A 25,153-nucleotide genomic window follows, 5' to 3' on the forward strand; every position below is an offset into this window, starting at 1 on the left:
AAAACACGTATTCGGGCCCGTTTATCAAAAATGTTGACCGAAGATATCTCAACTGAAGTTTTAAGGAAAAAATTCTTATTTTTATCAGTTTTTAACATATAAGCCTACCGGGCCAATACCCGAACTTTGCACGCAAATCGAGGAGGATAAAAAATAAGATTTTTAAAGCTTAAGAGCGCGGAATCAAATTCTAAAATATAAGATGACCTTTTGGGTCATCCCACTAGGTCTATTGCAACAGTTATATTGTCTATTGCAACGATTCTTCCTAGTAATTTCATATATATATTTATAGTTCCAGAATGAGGAATATTTCCCATGCAACAAAATTTTATACACCATAACTTATATAAACTACAAAATAACATTGAAATATCCAACCAACATTATCCATATACAAAAATAAATTATGAATACTTTGTTTGAACTACAATTCTAAGTTACAATAGATGAGTTTGCATACAAAAAGTTCTAAACTAAAATATCCTGGAACATAATGAGAAAGTCTAACAATGATCAACAACACTCAAGTAAGGTCTTTATCACTGCTTTCATCTGCAATCATTGTACCTACAAATGACGATCAATAAATGATTAAACAAATTTTTTTAAAGATATTTGAATCACAAAGTAATTGATTCATTATTGATGCTTTATCTAACAAATTTTAACTCTATTTATTGTCACAGTTCCTTGTGTAAGAGAAACAACAAGCTAAAATACAAGCAACCCATTTGGAGAGTAAAGAGGCTAACAACAGATGAATACTTGTAATTAATTATACGGTCAATGTATATAACTTACACTGACTGTTAAAGAGCTACGGAAAACATTACTAATTGTTGTGTTAAAACAGGTAATCTATACTCTTTCTCAATAGTTAGAGTTGAATGAAACTTTTCATTTGTTACGACAGAGAGATTTCAAATTGAACATAACAGATGAAGACTTGCTCTTGTCTCTTATTATTTTCTAACTCTCCAAATTCTTAAAATTTTCAGCAGAGTTTCCTTTGTAAATACGACTATCCCAAATATTTTAACTTGCTCAAAATATAATTATGTCATACACACAAAATCCTAATCATTTGTTATCTCAAATAAGAAGCTAAATATTTTCTATCTTTCAATATTTCTATAAGACAACTCACAGGTTCTACATTTTCAAATGACATTAGTATTAAAAGCCTCCAACTCCATTTCAAAGCAACTCAATTCCAAAAGAAGACCAAAATAATGAAGGAACGCTCTAGCTCCTGTCAATTTACACTGCAGAATCTAATATGTGACAATTAAAAATAAAGGAACACACACGCACATGCTAATTGACATATATATGTACAGATGCAGCAAGCAAAGGTCACTTCACATCTTCGAACATTGTTACATCACAAAACAACAGCATCTAAATACTAAATTATTCAACCTGCTCAAGTAACAGCCACTCATGTCGCAACCTTATTTAAATAATTAAGTACAGCAGATAAAGTAACAACCTAAGACATCAGAAACTCACAAAATCTATTAAATTTTCAATGAGTTAATACCTGTAATGAGCTAGCCTTCTTTGTTGCTACCAGTAGATGGACGACGGATTGGTTGCAAAGCTGTTTGTTGTGCAGAGGAAGCTTCTCCCGGTGAATTATCACCCAATGCCGCTAGAATAATGTTAGCATCAATATTAATTCCTGAACGTTGAAGTCCTGCAAGAACATCCGCAACAACTTGACGAATAGTTGTCTTTTGTTCCTCACTTTTTTCTTCCATTCTTTGTATTTTCTCCTCCATATTTTGCCAACAATTTGTAGAATTTGAAGAGTGTTCAAAACATCCTACTTTTCCTCTCAAAGAAGTTCTTGTAACCCCCCGTCCATACATCCATACAACCTCAAATGTCCTGGATGTTCAGGTCCCATGATAGATGCAAATGCCTCTACGGACTCATTGCCATTTTCAGTTTGTTGTGCTTCAATATCCTCCATTTCAGCCTACAAAGCAAACTCAAAAATATAAAATTCATGTAAATAACAAGTAAACTAATAGAAATATACAGTTGATCTTGATATAACAATAGTTAAGTATAATTCACACAATTTTACTAGTTGTGTCTTCATCCGAGCACATGTATGATCGTCCAGTTTTTTTTTTCTTGTAGCTACAAAGACTTCCTTTGGTGATAAAGGATCCGAAGTTTCCTTATCATTTTCCTAGTCACATGAAAGTGCGTCAGTATTCCTAATGATCTGCCATAAACTAAACATGAGCCAAAACTGAGAAAATATTTGCCATGATTTGCTAGTTACATACCAACTTAGAGCGAACTAAAGCAAAACTTCTTTTTCCAGCAGTGTGAGGATTCTTCAACTTTTTTCGGTTCTCAATATTAGTTTTGGACATTTTCTGCAGGAAGAAAGAAGCACCAAACAACAACTTAAGATAAATAGAAGAACAGTGAAATAAGAAAAAAACAACAGCAACATGGGGAGTATATGCAGCAGTGGCAATAAAGACCAGACACAAGCAGCTAGAGTACTATATGTTACTTTTCAGAATATTTCTCCTGTTGATCAGATGCCTAAAGCTATTATCAATTTTCAACAAGAGTACTACTATATGTTTATCCATTTTCAACAAGCAGCTAGAGTATCATAGAAAGATATGGTATATCCATTTTAACAACAAGCAGATGCCTAAAATTTTTCTGTCGAAAATATTCTACATCCTATCAAACAGAACAGTAAACCAAAAAATATATCCGGAATCAGTAAAACTTTCTTTTACAGGGAACTAGAGACCATGATATAGCCGATTTCTTGAGTATTGATTTGAAATACTTTGTCATGCTCACAAAATTCCAAATCTACAAAATTATTTTTTTAATCCATGATGAAGCAGCATGCATAATAGTCTAGATCGCATTTTTAATGTAAATAATGGACGTTGGAAGAAGAACTTTAAGAAAAAGTTCAAGAAGAAGAAGACAGAAGTGGAGGAAATATCTCCGGGAGGAGGAGGAGGAAGAGGAGGAAGAGAGGAGGAAGAGGAGGAGGAAGAGGAAGAGGAGGAGGAGGAGGAGGAGGAGGAGGAGGAGGAGGAGGAAGAAGAGGAGGAAGAGGAGGAGGAAGAGGAAGAGGAAGTTAAACTGAGAAGCTGAAACATCTTCAGGGATATTTTTCATTCGAGTTTCATCATTTTGATAGGCGTCAAAGTGATCTTTTTTCAATCCACTCTTGTGCTTTCTCCAGGCAGCTTGGACTGTTTCCAAAGTCTATTTTTTTCAGCTTCAGGAATATCATATTTATCCTACAATTGGTGTCAAATCTGTTAATGCAGAAAATATGAAAGATTTTCAACTAAAAATTGAAAATGAAGAACTTCGTACCTTGGTATATTCCCATATATCCTCTTTTGTGTCCATCTTCCTCCAATCCAAAATATCAAGAGGACATAGAGTTGTATTCCTTGCCAGTGTGCCGAGGAAGCTTCCAAACTCTAGCACAACTGCTTCAGTAGGACCAGCAGGTTGATTTACGTAGTTAAGTAAAATTAATTTACGCTCTTGTCGTCCATGTACACTTTTCATCTTTGTTCAACCTCTTTTTCTCCTTTGAATGGAAGGGCCTACAACTATACAAACCAAAGAAAACCACCAAATTACTATTGTTGATACATTGTTTATGACTGAAATAGGATGTAAACATTTTAGATAAAGTCTATACGTTCTTACCTTGTTCTTCACATTGTTCATCTGTGATAGGAATTGTCGAATCCAACTGAACGTGTTCCTCTACTTGTTCCTCTACTACTTGTGTTGCAGGAGTGGTTGATCTAGTTTATACATTGGGTGCTACTCCTGGATATTAGGGTATTAGCTGATTCTCTTCAATGATATTCGGACGCTCTTTGTTAGATGGACGTGCAGGAACAATATATTTTTGGCTAAACGAACTCCTTATTTGGTTTGCCAAAGATGCCATTGTTCCAGCTTTTATGTATGTCGCGTTTGTCTTTATTTTGGCTTTTGAAGGTCTTTCTTGATTCATGTTTATCAGAACCTGATAAAGAATATAAATAAAATTAGCTCTAACAGGTATTATATAAAAGACGACAGTTGAATTCAAAGGATCAGACTATTACCTGTACCTCCACAGTAGACCTCTTTTTATGAGCTTCCTCTTTTCTTATTCAACTCTGTTAAAGATAAATATGATAGCATCAAAGAAGAGCAACTTAGGAGTTATTCTATATTAAGTGTAGCTATTGAATTATGATTTCAACTGATTTTATTAGCTATAGACTAGTTCCACTAGCATAACATCAAGAGATCCCCAAAACCACAAGAATAATTAAGACTGCAACCACTATCTGCCCAATAGTCTCAGCAGTATGATCATACTTCAAATTATAAATTTATACTTTTTGATATTGAACAGAATATGTAGATGAGAATCGATTAGTGCACTCTTCGCAAGGGCATAATATTTCACCACATTTCTATAATGCCAAAAATAATTAGCCAAAAACAATTAGCGCACTCTTTGCAAGGGCATAATATTTTATTTTCTTGGGAAGCTCATTCAAACGCCTTATCTAGAAATTCATTCACTCCCCGTATGTACTCGTCAGTTGACCTTCGAAGGCCTATCCACCTTTTATCTCCATTATCCATTAAATTGGTTTTATCCTACATAACACGAAAACAACCAGTAAAATTGGATTTTATACTTTTAATATGAAAAATCAGATAAAAAGAAAGAATAGGAATTTGAGAGGATTATTATAAAGGGTCCGTAGATCTTTTAGAAGTCAAGAATAATTCTACTTTTGACCCTCTGATGAGCAATGTGCGTTACTTCTATAAACTACTAGAAAAACTATTTTGAGTTTGAATTTTATCTTCAGCTTTTATCTACTTAGATTAGATTATGAATGATAGCTTACAAACATTAAGCAAACTAGAGTAAAGACACAAATGCAGTTTCGAATGGAGGCATCCTGGGAATGTGAAAAATATCTACAGATTCAATATGCATTATAAATTTAAGGATCTAATTACTCTATTTGCATCTAGGTCTATCTTGTTTCAACAATGACAGTAGCTCATGTGATCTTAAGGGGACCTCTTTGTTAGCCACTGCATGATCAATGCCTCTGCATTTGAAATTTGAATTTCAAACATTATTTTATCTCAAGAAAGAGAATCAGGACCAGCAATGAACATCGTAAGTAAAACGTGAAAGCTGAACGTAACTCAATTTGTAAAAGGAAACAAATATTTGAAATAGATCTTTGCATGTTTTTCAAATTAAGCCTTCTGTTTTACTATTTGCATCTTCACTTACCTATTTCTTTTACATTCACAGAGACAATTTCAATAAAACATACTTAGCACATAATATCACCTTTTCCATTATGAGAAAGTTATTGCATGTTAATACTACAACAGAGTCCAAAAATAAAACTAATAGGTCCTTAAACTTCAGCAGACTCCACAAGATTCTCTCTGGGGTTTTTCCACTCTTCCAATTTTCAGCTTTGGTCCAAATATTTCAGATCGTGACCCTGCTATTCCAGAATACAGAGTACATACAAACATGCATCTGAATTAATTTTGCTATATTACAATGCTTCAATTGGTTAATCAGACTTATTATTCCCTAATCACGTTATTTCTATGATGCTCAATTCAGGATTATGTTATTTAAATACCCAAGTCACACATCAATCAAATGCAATTCTTTTACATTCTTAAGAAATTACTTATCCAGATGTAGATTAAAGGGTTAGGCAAATTTCATTATTAAACCAAATATTTTGCTTCTAGCACCGTAATATATGAAACTTAAAGCATGGTCCTCGACACTTTAAACATGAGACTCTTAGGACATTGGGATGCTTAACGCATGAGGAATAAACCTAGCATAAATTTATATCTAGACAAACACGGAGTGCAGGCAACCCGATTTACATGCATTAATTCATATCTCATTTTCTAATAGGACCTATGTATTCAAGCAAGTTTTAGCAGGATGACCAATCCACAGAAAGCAGTAAAGGCATGATTCAAACAGAGAAGTTTCACGCAAGTAAGTTAGCAATTTTCATAAAGAATGAGGAAACTGACCTGGGAGCTTTCAGGATTAATATAGCATTCCAGCAGCATAAATATTTAAATCAACTACTCTACATACGACTACCACACAAGAAACTAAGAAATGGCATCGAACGCTACTACTTTACACATAACTAATGCATAGGGAGCTAAAAACGGTATCGACGAGAAACTAACCAATTTGTGAAGCTCCGAATTAATAAGAAACAAGAAATCCAAATACCGATAAACGAACAGAGCTTGGGCAGCAGTAAATAAGCCAAACAAACTTCAGAATACTCGGTGATAAAAATTTTGAACGGCAGCAACAAGAAACCAATACTCGAATCTTCACGCTCCGAGATCTCAATAACCTCTAAAGATTCCGAGCAATATACTCGTATTGAGTGAAATAAAAGAGACCAAACTTTGTCGTGGCTTAAAACTAGCAAAGCAGTAGCTGAAACGCATTGAATATAATATATCCTAGTAATATTATAACAGTGGTGAAGAGCAATGGTCCAAAAGCCATCCCCATTGCCTTAACAGTAGTAGTATTTATAGCTAAAAATTATTAACACTCTAAGTTAAAAGGACATAAATTAAGGCTAAAAATTAGTATTTTACAGAATCAATTAGCAGAAATTGGAGGCCACAACTTTTGAGAAGTAAAATAATATTTTTATCAAAAATATTATCAGAAAAAGAAAGCAGCGAAAAAACATCGAACAAGGGGAAATCTCATGGATTTTAACAAATAAATCAAAATCTAACAAATAAATCCCCCAATTTTGCAAACTAAAAATCACAAAATATATCATATAATACAAAAAAAATAGAAGCAAAATAATGGGTTTATCAGAAATATTTTCAAAGAAAGAAAATAGAAGGAGCAACGAAATAATTTTTCAGACTAGGGAAGAAGAAAGCGAAAATCAAACAGTAGCAAACATCGAACAGGGTAAAAAACCGATAGCCTACCTCGGAGATTGCGGTATGTTAGCCGATAATGGTCGTCCTTCACCGGAAGTTGTCGTCCTTCGCCGGAGCTGGTCAACAGAGTTCGTCGATGTGTTCTAGGTTGAGGAACAGAGAGAGATGATAAAACACTGTGTTTGAGATTTTGGGAGTCGCTGAAACAAAACAGACGATGTGTTATAGGTTGAGGACCTTGTTTTATATTTTAGAGTTATTAAAATATTAGTGGGGTCATCTATTTTTTTATTAATATAAATACCTGGGAGGGAAAGTAAGGAGGGAAAACTAAACCGTCTCGATAGGCTTTTATTTTACAAAACCGTTCCCGCAAACAACCCTATTGTATCGCATTTACAAACGTCTCCATATCTTTACTTATGGCAGTTACTACACTACTGGAATAGTTATTCTTCAGAAGTGTTCTAGAAACCTTTGACTCTATTGAAACGGTTAAAACCATTCCAAAATATGATCTACTGTAACAGTTACAAAACCGTTACCCAAAAATCATTCCAATAATTTTGTTTTCTAGTAGTGTAGTCTGTGCCCGCTAAATAATATGAGCAACCTCTGCCTTAAGGGAGTTGCGAAGTATTATTTATGTTGCACGGGGTGATCCTTTATGCTAAAAAACTTAGGACCCCCCTTTTATTTATATACTTGTTATTTACACTTAGTCATTTAATATAGACCAATGTAGTTATATCCATGTAATCATTAAGATTCGTACCGATTCTCATGCGTTATAGTAAGACTCTTCGACTTCTAAATTTCCCTTTGTCTATTTGATCATCTAGCCTAATGGCATAATTCACATAGTTTAAAGTTCGGCCGGGATCCACAGTTGTATCTCGAAGAATGCCTAACACTTTCTCTTCGAAGTAACTTGAGCCCTTACCCGGTCTTTGGTGACGTAGACTAATCAAACAGAGTTATTTGCGGATAGGTGCCCTAACACACCTTAAAAATTATTAGGTGGTGACTCTTCTCTTTTAATACCTTCCTTAAAAGAGTTTTCACACGTCGAAATCCGCTTTTGCGAGAAAACGGGGTGCGACAGCATGGTGACTCTGCTAGGGATACACTTAGGCTCTTACCATGACGAACTTGATTTATGTGGATTACTTTTCTTGTTTGTTTTAAACTACTATGACATGCACATCCCTTTCCTTATTCACCTTTATTTGTTTTAAACTGTTATGACATGCAAATCCCTTCCCTTATTCTCCTTTATTTGCTATGATATGTATGACCTCTCTCCATCTCTTTCATCTTGCCTAAGACTGCTATATTATGAATCTCCCATCCCTATTTCCATGTATGCTTTATTACGTTCTTGCACGTTTTCATGAGCTAAACTGACTTCTCTCTTTTGTCTTTCTTTTCTTTCCTCTTCTTTTCATATTCAACTTTGCTATGTTATTTACTGCTTTTACATACTTTTATTATGCAAATACTTGGAAATATTTTATTATTCCTTCATAAAACATGCTCCACATCATACTCCACTCGTATCAATAATCAACATAGCGGCACTTGATAAGTGTCCGCGCTTTCCTGAAATTACCCTTTTTAAATCGAAAAGGCTTATTCGCGATAGACTAATCGATCAGCGGTGCAGTAGATGGTCCCGTGCCTTTCCCTCTCAAGTTGTCCACTTGGGAGTACCAGTGTAGAACCTTTTAGAAATCCCACTCCAATTTTAAATGGACATGCATCATGCTAAACCTAGTACGGGATGAAGCGTTATTGACCGTTACACCCCATATTTTCGTACGTAAAAATATGCCATAAGTGAATTGATGAAAACTTGGGAATGAGATGTTACATCCCGCATTTTTGTATGTTAAAGTTTCGACGTAAGATAATCGACGTAAGTCCGGGAATGAGATTATTTTGAGATTATTTTGGGATTATAAGCATTATGCTATTTCAAACACGTGATGAGTAAATTCGTGAAGGAAAGAAGGTAAGAAAATAGAAGAAAATGAGTTTCGTCGAAGTTTGGCAATTTGGGATAAAACACGATCCAAGCTATAATACCCCATATTTATGGACTAGTGCCATACAAGGTACCATATGACCATAATAGTATGATATATAAGGGTGTATTAAAAATAAGTAGTATTTTAAGTAATTTTAGATAATTCTTAATTATATGGAAAATTGGTTATAATTGAATAATGAGAGATTACCTAGTTAATTAAGGAATTATTGGGTGATTAATTAAGCACATTTGGTTAAGCATTACACTTCAAGGTGGCAGCAAATTAAGGCCAAGTTGATGACTCATTAGTCATTTAGATAGGTGGCATTAAGGGGTCGTTGGGCAATCTATCAAAATAACACATGGAAACTACACTTTGCCATTAAAAAAAACGTAGAAGGAATTTCAAGTTAGTCATCTTTACAAAAGATATTCAATTGATATCAAATTCATTATTGGAGGAGATGTTGGAAGCTCACATAAGACTTCATGTTACAGTAGCAACGGCTATTCTTAGATTAGTAAAGCAATTCATACGAAATTACACTGCATAATAACAACGGGATTTTTGGGATTCTAAGGGAGTACGGTACAACCTTTTCCAAGAATATCGTACGGAGTTTTCCCTACTCTAGGTATGTTAAGGCTATCCCTTCTTTCCTTTTGGCATGATCTATACGATACGAACGAAACGAGAAAATGCACAATTTCCATAAATGACTATATTCATAGAAATATTAGGGTGTCTATATTCTTGATTCCCCATGTGAATTATTATTATATCTTCTGTTCATGGGTCTCAGAAAAATACGTATTTGATAAAATTTATCCGACAGACATATTATTTTTATGACGTTCCGAGAAAATATTATTAACGTATTTCTTATGCATTTCATGCATGTATACATATATATTGACCCATGACCAGATGGCGTTATATACACGTATATATGTATATTATATGTATATGGAATATGGGAAAAGGATATGGCGTTATACACGCACCACCACCTGATCAGCTAGTATACGTTGATGATTTGCCGACAGTGGCTGAAATGATATGATGGGATTCCCTCAGAGGCTTGATGATGCTATGAACGCATATACCTATGCATGGTATGATATTTATACGCATATGCATGACATTATAAAAATAAAATGACTCACAGAGATATGCACATGTACATGTCGAGTCTTTTACTCCATGTTTCTCTCATGCCTATTATTTACTGATTTTCATTCCTTACATACTCGGTACATTATTTGTACTGACTTCCCTTTTGCCTGGGGATGCTGCGTTCCATGCCCACAAGTTTCGATAGACAGGTCGAGAGTCCTCCAAGTAGGCGATCAGCTCAGCAGAAGATATTGGTGCACTCTATTTGCTCCGGAATTGCTGGTTTGGTCAGTATGATTTAGATGTGTATGATTTGGTATGGTGGGGCTCTCTCCCGACCTTTATGACAATTATGTACTCTTAGAAGCTTGTAGACATATGTCATGTACGTGAAAGATTGTACGGCCTTATCGACCTATGTTTTGAGTTTATAAATGATCATGTTGTCCTATTAGGCCCGTATGTCACGTGTATATGATGAAGTAATAAGAAAGATATGTTACATTGGTACTCAGTTGAGTAAGGTAACGGGTGCCCGTCACGGCCCATCGGTTTGGGTCGTGACAAAAGTGGTATCAGAGCAGTTCTGTCCTAGGGAGTCTACAAGCCGTGTCTAGTAGAGTCTTGTTTATGGGTGTGTCGTGCACCACACTTATAAGCAGGAGGCTACAGGGCATTTAAGACTGTCACTCTTTCTTCTTACTCTAGATCGTGTGGTAGAGCTCCGTTGTAAGAATTCAATTTCCTAAACTCTATCTTATTCATAATACGACGATACCTACATCCAGAAAGATAGTTGGTAGAGATATAGCCGTGGAAGAGTTGAGTTAGAGAAACTCGAGTTTTCATCATTCCTATGATGGATAAATGTGAGGTCTTCAGCAGAACATGTGTGTACCTTACGTGTAAGCTTCTTGATAAGGAGTCTTAAGGCAAGAATATCTATCCACCTTTATGGTTAAAGACAATGAGAGATTCAGAAGATAAATACAAGTTTTAAGAAGTAAAAGAAGCAAGATGAAAAAGGGTACGAGGTATCCAGTTAATAAAGATTATCATTATTTACCATTCAGGAAGGGAGATATAAGAATTTTGAGTTACCTTCAACAGTGACAGATGTATGTACAATCGGCCACACCGATCTCAGTTATGCCCTATGGGAGCTAACAGACATAGTTCAAGAGAAGGACGAGTTATCAGGATCCGGTTGGGGATCGAGTAACCCAAAATAGTGGATGGATTGGTAGATCAGGAGTCTGATTATTGGACCTAGAAAATTATAGAAATTGCGCTTGAGAACATAGTAGAATCACTCTTAATATCAGAGGTGCAAGAGAGATAATGCAACAACCATATTCTATAATGGCTTTATAAGGAAGCCAGATAGAAGAAATACCAACCTTATAAGAAGTCGGTATGAAGCTCTCACCGGATTGTATATGCACCAGAGGTGCAAGTATTATAATAGAGCTTCAAGTTATGGACATGAATTATAACTATGTGGAAGGGAGGTTATGAAAGAAATAGAAGATACGATGTGAGATTTTAAGGTAAGTAAGGTAAAGGTGAACAACGTACAAGATACTCAAAGGCAGAAGATCGTGAATAGTCCATGCTTCGAATAGAAGGCTAGAAGCACTAGGATTCAATATCCAAGAACGATAGCAGCGTCGTCAGTGGCGTACCTTCCAGCCTATGGTTTCTAAGTACCGAGAGATCTAGTCAAGAGAGTAAAAAAGAGTTAGAGACGATGTGATGTCTCGCTTAATGTTCCAGAATAACATAAGGGAATCGATGGTGCAAGCAAGTTGAAAGAAGGTTGTGAATAGTATAAATAGATACAACGACAAGGTTTTATGACAGGAGTAAGGATGAGAAAGGGCGAGTAAGAAGGTGACGAGAATGGGTCAATTCTCGGGATTAAGCCCATGAAAACAAGAAGAGCTGATGGTTTCTCTAAGTTATAGAAGACTCAGTATAGCTTGAATGAACTCAAAGGAGTTTAAGACTAGTAGCATTTAGAAGAGATGGAATGCTGCCCTGGTAGTGAAATGAAGGTGTAATTGTGATAGAAAAAAGATAACGATTGGACCTTCGACTGAATAATGATTTGAAGCAGGAAAAAAGAGATAAGGAGAAAAGATTTCGCGAACGGAAATCACTTCAAATATTCCTCGACGCAACGTAAGCCCTAATGGCAAGGTTTTACGTAAGAAGTTTCAAATTATCAGTGGTATATTGTAGATCAATATTGAGGCAAATCATAATGGATAGACAAAAGTCACAAAGTATAAGATGAGATTAGGTCGTCATTCGTAAGATGAACAGTAATGAGGAAGCATTAAAGGACTTAGATTTATACATATGGGATAAGCAACAAAAGTAAGCTGAAATTTGGTAGCAGACCTCTGCAACGATAAATCGAAGTAAGAATTATGGTATAGTATGGCTTAAAGCTAATGACGCCCAGACGGACAGCTTGACATAATTTTGTATATGTTCATAAAGTGAAGCCTAGAGATTGGCTAAAAGCTGGAGGAAAGAGAAGAGAAAAGTTGAATAGGCGCACTTACAAAGTCAGAGTCATACAGGCTGCATGATAGAAGGTAGCAACAGTTACGAGATTGGAAAGATTCCGACTACAAGTCGTGGTATGAGAAAGAGTCCTAAAGGGGGGAATGCCTTGACCTTTGGGATTCATTCACAGAATAATTGCCTAGATGGCAAGAGGAGTGCTAAAGTAATCAGAAGGCATAAGTCATGAAAATGATAAGTGCATCTGTCAACATTCGAGGACGAATGTTCCAACGGGGGGAATAATGTAACACCTCATATTTTCGTACGTAAAAATATGCCATAAGTGAATTGATGAAAACTCGGGAATGAGATGTTACATCCCGCATTTTCGAATGTTAAAGATTCGACGTAAGATAATCGACGTAAGTCCGGGAATGAGATTATTTTGAGATTATTTTGGGATTATAAGCATTATGCTATTTCAAACACGTGATAAGTAAATTCGTGAAGGAAAGAAGGTAAGCAAATAGAAGGAAATGAATTTCGTTGAAGTTTGGCAATTTGGAATAAAATACGGTCCAAGCTATAATACCCCATATTTATGGACTAGTGCCATACAAGGTACCATATGACCATAATAGTATGATGTATAAGGGTGTATTAAAAATAAGTAGTATTTTAAGTAATTTAACATAATTCTTAATTATATGGGAAATTAGTTATTATTAGGTAATGGGAGATTACCTAGTTAATTAAAGAATTATTGGATGATTAATTAAGCACATTTGGATAAGCATTACACTTCAAGGTGGCAGCAAATTAAGGCCAAGTTGATGACTCATTAGTCATTAGGATAGGTGGAATTAAGGGGTCGTTGGGCAATCTATCAAGATAACACATGGAAACTACACTTTGCCATTAAAAAAAACGTAGAAGGAATTTCAAGTTAGTCATCTTTACAAATGATATTCAATTTATATCAAATACATTTTTGGAGGAGATGTTGGAAGCTCACATAAGACTTCACGTTACAGTAGCAACGACTATTCTTAGATTAGTAAAGCAATTCATACGGAATTTCACTGCGTAATAACAACGGGATTTTTGCGATTCTAAAGGAGTACGGTGCAACCTTTTCCAAGAATATCGTATGAATTTTTTCCTAATCCAGGTATGTTAAGTCTATCCCTTCTTTCCTTTTGGCATGATCTATACGACACGAACAAAACGAGGAAATGCACAATTTCCATAAATGACTCTATTCATAGAAATATTAGGGGTGACTATATTCTTGATTCCCCATGTGAATTATTATTATATCTTCTGTTCATGGGTCTCAGAAAAATACGTATTTGATAACATTTATCCGACAGACATATTATTTTTATGACAGTCCGAGAAAATATTATTAACGTATTTCTTATGCATTTCATGCATTTATACATATACATTGACCCATGACCAGATGGCGTTATATACGCGTATATATGTATATTATATGTATATGGAATATGGGAAAAGGTTATGGCATTATATACGCACCACCACCTGATCAGCTAGTATACGTTGATGATTTGCCGACAGTGGCTGAAATGATATGATGGGATGCCCTCAGAGGCTTGATGATGCTATGAACGCATATACCTATGCATGGTATGACATTTATATGCATATGCATGACATTATAAAAATGAAATGACTCACAGAGCTATGCACACGTACATGTAGAGTCTTTTACTCCATGATTCTCTCATGTCTATTATTTACTGATTTTCATTCCTTACTTACTCGATACATTATTTGTATTGACGTCCCTTTTGCCTGGGGATGCTGCATTTCATGCCCGCAGGTCCCGATAGACAGGTCGAGAGTCCTCCAAGTAGGCGATCAGCTCAGCAGAAGATATTGGTGCACTCCATTTGCTCCGGAGTTGCTGGTTTGGCCAGTATGATTTAGATGTGTATGGTTTGGTATGGCGGGGCTCTGTCCCGACCTTTATGACAATTATGTACTCTTAGAGGCTTGTAGACATATGTCGTGTACGTGAAAGATTGTACGGCCTTGTCGGCCTATGTTTTGAGTTTATAAATGATCATGTTGGCCTATTAGGCCCGTATGTCACGTGTATATGATAAAGTAATAAGAAAGATACGTTACGTTGGTACTCGGTTGAGTAAGGTACCGAGTGCTCGTCGCAGCCCATCGATTTGGGTCGTGACATTGACGTAACAACCCGCTTAGATAAACCTTGTCCAAAGTCCGACGGGATTTCCATCACCCCAAAGGACACTATCATGTTATGTGTATTACTTGGAGAAAATATGCCAACATGTTGATCATTACTGTGTAAGTAGCCGAATCTGGAGGGGGGAAAGGATTAACTTTATTTGTTTTCTGAAATAAAGCACGAAATCCCCAGGTTTGGTATGGTTCAGAACATCCCGCCTTTGCTACTTGACTGGTGTAAAGACCCCCGGTCTTGTGACAAGAATCATGTGAGGAGAGTACTTGGTGTCCTGCCATCTTTGCTGAACATTCAACCAAATAGGGAATTGATCGAGGCAACTGCCATATTCTGGGATGAGAAACGAACTATTTTTTTGATTTGGCAATATATAAATGACTCCTCTCCTAAAAAAATAGTGGGTTTTGCCAATTTACCATGGGATAGTCAGGGACTGCTAGTACCAGAGAATTCCACTCCCTGCGGTTATCTGAAAATGTTGGGTTTTAAGAAGAATGATGAACAGCTCTGTCTAAAGTAATCATACATCCCTTTTGAGTTTCTTTACAAGCGTTATGGGCATAGCAAGTCATATCGTCTTCATCATGATGAACTAGCCATTACTTCTTTGGGATGGGTGCATCACCAGGTTTATGTTTTCATTGTCTGTTTTCTGGGGTTGATCTTTCAGATGAAAGGAGGAATAATTCATACTCGCTTCGCTATGGTCGCCAGGACCTTAATAGATGGTATGAAAGGACAAACTTATACTATCATTCCAATTATCTTAGTTGAGATGTACCGTGCTCTAAATCGGTGCAAGCATGGGTTTGGACACTTTGAGGGTTGCAATCTATTGCTACAAGTTTGGCTGCTAGAACACTTTCAGAGGGGTGAGTATCATCAACAGCTTATGTGAAGGCCACTAAATGACTACATAGCCAACCATCACCCAAAGAAAATGACGGTTATTCCAAACAGGTTTGCAAAGCCTGGAAATGTTGTAAGTTGGGTGTGTTTCTTCAGTAATCTGATAGACGAGTAAGTGCATTGGATGTTTGAATAGATTCCTAGTAGTGAGTTCATCATCAGATCAAAAGAAACGACTTACTTGGTACTGATCGCGCTGCGAGGCATCTATCCTTACGCTCCTATAAGGGTAATGAGGCAAGCTGGAAGAAAACAAGCCATACCTCGGGGTTCCAACATGGTCCAGTACAAGGCAGATTTCAAGGGAGATGCCATCCCATTTAAGTTTGAAGCGCAACATATGTGGAACCAAAAGATCATTGTGGAAGGGGAAACTATTTGAGCCAGATAGGTATCACGCCAGTCATATGTACTACTATTTATCATGGCAGACTACGTAGCTGGGGACGTCAAACTAGGAGTCAATATGAAGGATAGGATCATAGATGAAGTGGCTGAGGCACAGGTGAAGTACAAGAGGCTATGCAAAAGGGTATTCGAGGCCGAAGCTAAATATCTGGAGCAGCACAAAATGAACATGGAGGCGATAAGGGAATGGAAAGAGATTGCCACTAAGTCAACGGAAAGATTGGAATACCTGGAACAAGGACTGATGGAGCTATAAGGGAAGATGAGAAAGAGGCTTTCGGATTGTCAAGACATGGACGACGATGGAGGAGGAAAGCTGGAAAAAGCTTACTTATTGCTAGATATGCGCGATCTGGGAAACATGATTGATGGGGTCAAAAGGGCCAAACATGGAGAAGGTCCTTCAGGGACCAAGTATATTAGGAGCTGATGTTCTTTACTACTTTCTAGGTTAGATTAGATTTCGATGTAATAAGGCTAAATGCCATTAGTAACTTTATTATATTATTGTCGATTTAGTAAAAGATTGATTTGGCTCACTTTCGCATTAATGAAATGAAGCAAACGTTGGCACCAATTTTCTCCAAGTCTATGTGTCGCTTAGGCCTACCTCAGGCACAATGCGGTCCCCAAATTAGGACGCAAATTATTTCATGACTTTGTAAAACATGTTTAAATATTGCAAATGCTCTTTTATTTCACCTTACTGACTTGGTTACCTTTTGCTTTTTCTTTCTTTCTTTCTGATTACTCCCATTCCCAAAGGTTGGTTCGTGCATACTGGCATTGTCATCATACCACACTAGATCCAGAGGTCCTCCACCTAGCGACCCGAAAAGAAAAAGCAAGGGCAAAGGAAAAATGGATGATTTAAGTGGTATCCGGAAAGACAATGTTGTTGTGGCTGAAAATGTTGAAACTTCAGATGGTAGAAGTACTCCGGGGCAGAACGAGCTGGTCTTACATTTGGAGCACAAAATCCTAGAACTACAGGGCGAGCTTGAGCAGGTCCGAAATCTGGCAAACCTTTCCCTTACTCTCAATGTTCCCGACATCAACCAGCAATATCCTACTACCCAAAACCAAACACCAACACAAAACACACAAAACCAGAACCAACCACCCACGGCTCCAAATCCTCCCGTACCACACCAGTATCATAATCCCGCACCTCCCCAGAACCTTAACCCACCACTAGTGAAAAAACCCTCAATAACATCACCATCATCCAACTCAATACTCGCAAACCACTACATATCACACTCCCCAAAATGCACCACAACCTACTCTCGATCCCCAAAACTCGACCAATGATCACCCATATACTCAAGTTCCAGGGACTCATCAAAGCAATCTGATATATGTAGAAACCTTACCCCATACCCCACAGCAAACCCTATACATGCCTGAACCGACTGAGAAGCACCTACTCATTAGAAACCTGGCGGAGGAACTCAAGAAACTCACAGGGAGGGTCCCGAGTGTTGAAGGTGGGAAACGGGTTGAAGGTCTGAATTATGAAGATCTGTGTATTCAGCCAAATGTGGAACTGCCAGAGGGTTACAAACCTCCAAGTTCGAAATGTTCGGTGGCACTGGTGATCCGAAGGTGCATCTAAGAACATATTGTGATAAGTTTGTAGGAGTGGGTAAGAATGAACAAATCCGCATGAAACTGTTCATGTGAAGCCTTACAGGAGACGCTTTGTCTTGGTATATCAGTCAACAACCCAAAGACGTGGGATAATTGGGTAAGTATGGCATCAAATTTCATGGACAGATTCAGGTTCAACACGAAAACACGCCAGGCATGTTTTACATTCAAATCCTCAAGAAGAACCAGACAGAAACCTTCTGCGAGTATGCTACTTGTTGGAGATCAGAGGCCGCAAAGGTAAGGCCAGCACTTGAAGAAGAACAAATGAACAAGTTCTTTGTTAGAGCACAAGATCCGCAATATTATGAACGGTTGATGGTCATCAAAAATCACAAGTTCTCAGACATCATCAAGTTAGGGGAAATAATAGAAGAAGGAACCAAGAGTGGGATGGTAACTAATTTCGAGGCGGTGCAGGCCACGAATAAAGCTTTGTAATTAGGAGGTATTTCAAAGAAGAAAGAAGTGGGTTTCGTGATGATAGCCCAGGGCCCTAAGTCTCCCCTCACATACCAAACACCTCCATCCACGTAACAACCCTCAACCCTAAAATACCAATACCCTGCCACCACCTACCATACCTATAACACTCAATCTGCATATTACCATTCACCTCCACCTGCCCGCCAAAGCTACCCAAAGCCATATCCAAATTTTGACCGTAGACCTCCTAGACAATACACCCCAATTGTTGAACCCATAGCCCAACTGTATGAAAGATTGAAGGCCGTTGGTTACGTCACCCTTATTCCTACTGTTATTGTGGAAAATCCTTCCCAAAGGATCAACCCTAACAAACACATGTACTTATCATTCAGGCATGAAGGGTCATACCATTGAGGAATACCGCATGTTGAAAGACAAGATTCAGATTTTGATCGACACTAAGGTTATACAAGCAAAGGAAGTTGCATTGAACGTCCACAACAACCCTCTCCCGGATCACAGAGGTGAGGGAGTGAACATGATAGAAATTGATGAAAAGTGGGATCAAGAAGGGTCCATTGGACTCATTCGCGAGGGAGACGTTCCTAAAACATCTCTGGTCACCCTCACGCCAGTTGTGGTACAAGCCCAGGCACCATTTGAAGCTGAGGTAGTTATACCCTTCACTGTAATGGTAGCTCCCACACCATCTAACAAGCCTGATGTCGTCTTGTGGGATTATGTTACGGAAGCAAGAAGAAAGGGAAAAGCCAAAATGGAAGAAACAGGTGTCGCGCAAGGTATGACTAGAACTGGCAGAGTTTACACACTTGAGAATCTGGGAGGAACAAGCAAGGAAGCTGCACCTAAGTCGCCTGTTGTTGATACTGGCACTGACTATTTTTGGAGAAAGATACAAGCAAGGGAATACTCTATTGTTGACCACCTGAACAAGACTTTTGCTCAGATATCCATTCCCTGCATAAGGCTAAACACTGCCTTCCTTTATTTCATAAGGCTAAGCATTGCCTTTCCTTGCATGACACTAAGCACTGTCTCCATTACTGCATAAGGCTAAACACTGCCTTCCTTTATTGTATAAGGCCAAGCATTGCCTTTCCGTGCATGAGACTAAGCATTGTCTCCATTATTGCATAAGGCTAAACACTGTCTTTCCTCGTATTAGACTAAGAACCATCTCTCTTTCTCTTACGAGTCTAAGCACTTCCTCTATTATTGCATAAGGCTAAGCATTTCCTTCCCTTGCATGAGACTAAACTCTGTCTCTGCTACACTGCATAAGATTAAGCATTATCTCCTTTCTTCGCAATCGGCTAAGCATTGCCCTCATCTCATATACGACTAAGCCTTATCTTGTCTCGTTTTAGAGAATGACTAAGCATAACCTGTTTCCTTTATCAAGCGATCAATATTACCACATACTTGCATTTCATGGGCTGAAATACCACCACATTGTCCGAATGCGTCATAGTCAAAAGGCACTATCCTCATAGCCTGAAGACATCATGCCATGGCCTGAGGATTTTTCGAAATTGCACATCATTATTCAAAGGCATCATAGTCCAGAGGCACCATACTCATGGCCCTAGGACATCATTTCATGGCATGCGAATCCCTTATCAAACGCATCATGGCCCAGGACATTATCCTCATCGTCGAGAGACAACTCTCATGGTCCGAAGGGAATTTGCATCATGTTTAAATTTTTGCAATAACCCATATATATTCGCATGCATCATGTTTTAAGTTTTGCAGGTAACTCGGGAGGTAACCGTTCTACAAATAGGAGCAATTCTCGCTCCGATTTTTGTTCACAATGTTCACATCCTTCGATCACCTCAAACGTAACCGATAATCAGCAATTGATTACCCTTTGTTCTATGACTGTCCAAATATCTGCCTTGTACATCTGTAACATTCAATTTACATTTATAACCCCACCTAAAATCATCTGTTACTCACGATACTATCGCATCCAAAAGATCCTTTTTCGAAACACATGACCACTTCTATAATAATTCCATCGGTTTCGTTCGTCGTTGGATCTAGAACTACACACGTCCTGATTCCCGTAACACTAGGATATGTAGGCAACTCAAGAACCAGGGTTCGACCCCCATTTTGTTTCCAAAACACATCATTCCTCACTCACTTCGGACAAAATTGGTCATCATTTTCTTTACCCGATAACTCTTTCATTATTTTTGGGTAAAGCGGGGTAGCTGTTAATATCCAATTTTGCCCTCATATTTTTATATGCTTTTAAAATATCATTCCTGCATCATCACCAATATTTTCTATAATTATTCATAATTTTTGAAGCTTTAAAATTAATTTCCTTGCATTTAAATTACCTGAATATGTATTAATTACCCCTTTAAATTATTTTGTGATGACTTAATTTATTATTTTTATCCACATATATGTTTCATAATATTTGTATTTCATTTCATATAATTATATTTGTATTTTCAATTTATTTACATACTTTTGTAATAATAGCCTATATGATATGCATAATTACAATTCTTACATTATTCATGCTAAAATAGCATTTTTATATTTTTTATAATATTAAGTTAGTATTTTCAATCATTTTATTGTATAAGAAATATTTTATTATTTACTAATTATTTTTTATTTAAATAATTTAGTGTATTTAATTTGTAGCCCAAATTTGGAGCCAATTTCGGACCAATTGAATGGCCCAAACACACACCTTAGCCCAATAATACCCAAAGACCAATCCAAACGACCCCTGCAACTAACCCGGGCGTGACCCATTTAACGACCCGCCCCGCCTATTCTTTAATATTGGTTGTTGATCTCTCAAGATCAACTGCCCAAGATCACCCCACCCCTTTTAATTAACCAAACCCCTGAAACCCTAAAGACCACTCTTATCAAACCAGCTGCCTCTATACTCTCTCAAACCTTCTCCTCTATTTTGCAAACCCTAGCCGCCCCACTCAAATCCCAGTCCCAATCCGATAATCACATGGAAATCTTCCATGATTCTTTTCCTTTCTTGCACACACGGAGACGCTTACCATCTCTTAAATGTTACAAGCATTTGGTACTTGATTATTTATGAAAACTGAATCACTGGTGTTCGTTCAACTCCGATTTTGTATTATCTTCATGTTTCTGACCTGATACACTCACTACCAAGACCTATGGGTCCGATTCAGTGAGATCTTTTACTATTTTTGTTCTTCGTTTCAAACTAGGGTTTGCCTGATTCTTCTTAAATTGATTCTAATCGATTATTTTGCATGTTATTCTTTTCTTTTTTATGTTTAATTGACTGGTTTTCCCTGTTTGTGTGTTTAATTTTGCTATTATATAAACCCCTCCCTAGTTTCCCCTTTGGAGAGACGGGAATCACCTTAGGAACTGTTCTCTCACTCTCACTTATTCTATACTATTCTAAAATTGAGCTCTTGGTCGGCTGAAAGCCAAGGCCACTAGATTTTGTTCACCTTCCTCCAGTGCAAGCACTGCTCGGAGTCCATTTCGAGGTTTCTGTGAACTCTAAAGCGCTGGGGAGTTGAGATTTTTACTGGTCTTCAATAATCACAGCTATTCTTAAGATTTTTGAGTTGTCCATCCTTTGTTTAGTTTGTCTGTAACTGGTTAGTTCCCTATACTCTTGCACTTCTACTTCTTTATGTTCGTGTTTGTGTGATGTGCATTAGTGCTATTTGGATTTCCCAGAGTTAATTTCAATGTTATGCCCCTTCGTATACAATTTTATTTGTTTTAGTACTACTCTATAGTTCCACTAGCTTAAATTCTATGCAAGTCATGATCTTAACTTATATGTGGATAGTTAAGTTGATTCGCTTACTTGATTTGTAATTGAAACCTGAGTGATGGTTGTTGAACTTTGTACTAAAACCCTTAAGAAACTATGTTCCTGCTCAAAATTGCTCTTTTCATGTAGAATCTTATATGCATAATGGACTATTTCTCTGCATTCATATGACAATGTTATCTGAATACTTAGCCTAATATGCTAGCCCGATGCATGCCCATTATGTGTGTCCAAACTGAACGATTTCTAATCATTATGTCTATGAGTAGTTGGTTACTTATACATGTTACTTATATAATCAACTCATTCCTAGAATGTGTTCTAATTCATGTTGAGATATTCATACCCAACTTTATCCTTTTGGAGTTCTACTATTAGCTATGACATGTTCTCATGCTATATGTAACCCTATTGTGTGCTTTTGTTTGACTTGATCAATTATGTGTTCTTCATTATTAGTTAAGACCTTTAGAGTAAATCTCATAACCAGTATTTTCTCCTATATGTGGCCAACTAGTATAAGGTTTAATGATTTTCCATCCTATTGATGTGAAGTTGACATGTTTTTGTTTACTATAAGTCTTTATGTTATTGTAACTGATACTCATCATGTTAAAGTTTTCTCATTCTCAACTACATGACTACTCGATCATGAACCTATTCTGTTATGTTATTTTCACTAGGCCTTCATGTTAAAACTTTCATGTGGAGGCTATGCTCTACTTGTTCTTGTCTATGACTCTATTAGATTTCATGTTTAAATCTCGTGTCTAAAATTCTTTTAGGCTAATCCTGAATCATTTTACTTTTGAAACTCCTTGGAATAGTTCACTATCTTGTGATCCTTTAGCTTTGTTTCTGAGAATACAAGCATAAACCTTCCTTGTAAAGTTGTCAGTATTTCTTGTGATCTTGTCTATGTGCTTTGGCTAGAACTGTTGATTAGTTATAGTTTTAAGAGTTAAGTAATTAATTCCATGAGTGGTCTGTCACCTGTATGGTTAAGTTTGGCATCCATTTGGCTAAGTCAGTCATTTGTTGGGTCTGGTGTTGGGCCATATGTGTTATTGGATCAGGGCATTTGATTCAGGAAGATTTTACTGTCCTTATGAGCCTGAGATTTGGGTCTGTTGGTTGGTGAGGCTACTGAAGGCCTAGAAATTCACTAGTTTTTTTTATAGCGGGCATGTACTATTTGATGGGGGCCTGTACTTATTTCAGCCTGTATTTTTATCATCTTTGAGTTTGTATTATTCTATTTTGGTCCTGTAACTTGTAATAACAAATAATTGGGGTGTTAGTAAAATTGGGGAATGGGTATACTTTGTTCTTGCATAACGGGTAGAGAACATGCATATAGGGTCTACGTGCTTTATTTGCTATCTTGTTAACTTTCTATACTTCTGCACGCTAGTAGAAATCATGTCTATAGGAAATCACACACTTCACTCAACTTGCCTCATACTTGATATTATTCAAAGCATGACTGTTTGACTAAATATTTTACTTGCTCTCATGTCTACTTCTGTATGATTATTAGATAGCATGCTGCATGTAGGGTCATAATAAGACATACCTTGGTTAATACTCATTTAGATACCATGACTATAGGGTCTTAACTAATTGAATAATCGGTTATTTCTGTTGTTTTATTATACTGCCGCCTAGATAGCATGCCTACAGGAATAAGTATGATAAAAGCGAGTTCAAATACCGCCTATTAGAAATCTTGCCTATAGGATATTGTTATTCTCCTATAAAGTATGTCTATAGAATCAAACGCTGGTAATTCCGAGTTTTAATAACTTTCACTGCCCATTGCACAAACAACTTAGAAACCATGCCTATAGGACAATGTCACTCACCTAAGACGCCTAAAATCAGTGCTAATAATCCTGAGTTCGCGAATAGCTTACTGTCTCCTCGCCTAAGTCATTTAGAACAATAATGATGAATATACAATATTGGAATTCAGAATCACCTAGAAACCATGCCTATAGGATTTTAAGTCTTGATTCTGAAACTATGTACTGCCTAAACTGCCCGCGTGCATTTGTTGTTTATGTGTGGAGGCTAACTTGGGCCTTTAATTGTCTTTATGTGAAGTCCTATCTGTTTTGAATGTCGCTTAGTTTTATTATTTTAAGCAACATCTAAGTGGTCTTATTCTTTGTCTCGTGCCCTAGGAGAAGTCTAGAACTATCCAAATAGTAGGTCCAAAGCCTCCTGGACCATAGGTATGTGACGGGTAGTGCACGCATAGGATACGATTTAAAACTGAATTAGAGCGCCTTTAAGTAACAACTTCAACATAGTAATTGGGTAGCAGGAGATGATAGTTTGTGCCCGCTGAATAATATGAGCAACCTCTACCTTAAGGGAGTTGTGAAGTATTATTTATGTTGCACGGGGTGATCCTTTAGGCTAAAACACTTAGGACCCCCCTTTTATTTATATACTTGTTATTTACACTTAGTCATTTAATATAGACCAATGTAGTTATATCCATGTAATCATTAAGATTCGTCCTGATTCTCATGCGTTATAGTAAGATTCTTCGACTTCTAAATTTCCCTTTGTCTATTTGATCATCTAGCCTAATGGCATAATTCACATAGTTTAAAGTTCGGCCGAGATCCACAGTTGTGGATCTCGAAGAATGCTTAACACCTTCTCTTTGAAGTAACTTGAGCCCTTACCCGGTCTTTGGTGACGTAGACTAATCAAACATAGTTATTTGTGGGTAGGTGCCCTAACGCACCTTAAAAATTGTTAGGTGGCGACTCTTCTCTTTTAATACTTTTCTTAAAAGAGTTGTCACACGTCGAAACCTGCTTTTACGAGAAAACGGGGCGCGATATATAGTATGAGCACAACTGACCCCATGTAGTTAGTAAGTATCATGACTAACCCTGACGAGGTAGTAGTGGCAAGAATTCCCCATGATACTCACTTAACAACCTGTCCAGTTCATAAATATGC

General features: G+C 37.1%; 1 protein-coding gene across 4 annotated transcripts; it reads right to left on the reverse strand.

Annotated features, from left to right (window-relative positions):
• Window positions 1-348: 348 nt before the first annotated feature.
• On the reverse strand, window positions 349-7,242 carry LOC142170609 (uncharacterized). 4 transcript variants are annotated; one of them, XR_012699878.1, is made up of 8 exons: window positions 7,072-7,242; window positions 4,137-4,190; window positions 3,727-4,054; window positions 3,382-3,626; window positions 2,307-3,302; window positions 2,091-2,206; window positions 1,547-1,987; window positions 349-570 (listed from the first exon to the last, which is right to left on the reverse strand). XR_012699878.1 is itself a non-coding variant. In XM_075232504.1 (8 exons), exons 4-7 carry the CDS (start codon window positions 3,580-3,582, stop codon window positions 1,933-1,935), a joined length of 465 nt encoding a protein of 154 aa, XP_075088605.1. In that variant the 5' UTR covers window positions 3,583-3,626; window positions 3,727-4,054; window positions 4,137-4,190; window positions 7,072-7,242; the 3' UTR covers window positions 349-570; window positions 1,547-1,932. The 4 variants fall into 4 exon arrangements, 3 of the variants coding, with proteins under 3 accessions (XP_075088605.1, XP_075088599.1, XP_075088601.1); XM_075232504.1 differs by having other exon boundaries at window positions 2,307-2,399; XM_075232498.1 differs by lacking the exons at window positions 4,137-4,190; window positions 7,072-7,242 and having other exon boundaries at window positions 2,099-2,206; window positions 2,307-2,399; window positions 3,727-3,867.
• Window positions 7,243-25,153: the final 17,911 nt, after the last annotated feature.

This window comes from Nicotiana tabacum, chromosome 2, assembly GCF_000715075.1.
Source record: "Nicotiana tabacum cultivar K326 chromosome 2, ASM71507v2, whole genome shotgun sequence".
In the NCBI taxonomy this organism is placed as follows: Eukaryota; Viridiplantae; Streptophyta; class Magnoliopsida; order Solanales; family Solanaceae; genus Nicotiana; species Nicotiana tabacum.

Excerpts from the sequence above, each read along its gene's own strand:
- LOC142170609 (XM_075232498.1), bottom strand. The coding sequence starts at position 3,582 with ATGAAAAGTGTACATGGACGACAAGAGCGTAAATTAATTTTACTTAAC. Across the intron at positions 2,400-3,381 it reads ATATATGGGAATATACCAAG|AAAATGTCCAAAACTAATAT; the intron begins GTACGAAGTTCT and ends TTCTTCCTGCAG. Across the intron at positions 2,207-2,306 it reads CTTTAGTTCGCTCTAAGTTG|GAAAATGATAAGGAAACTTC; the intron begins GTATGTAACTAG and ends TCATGTGACTAG.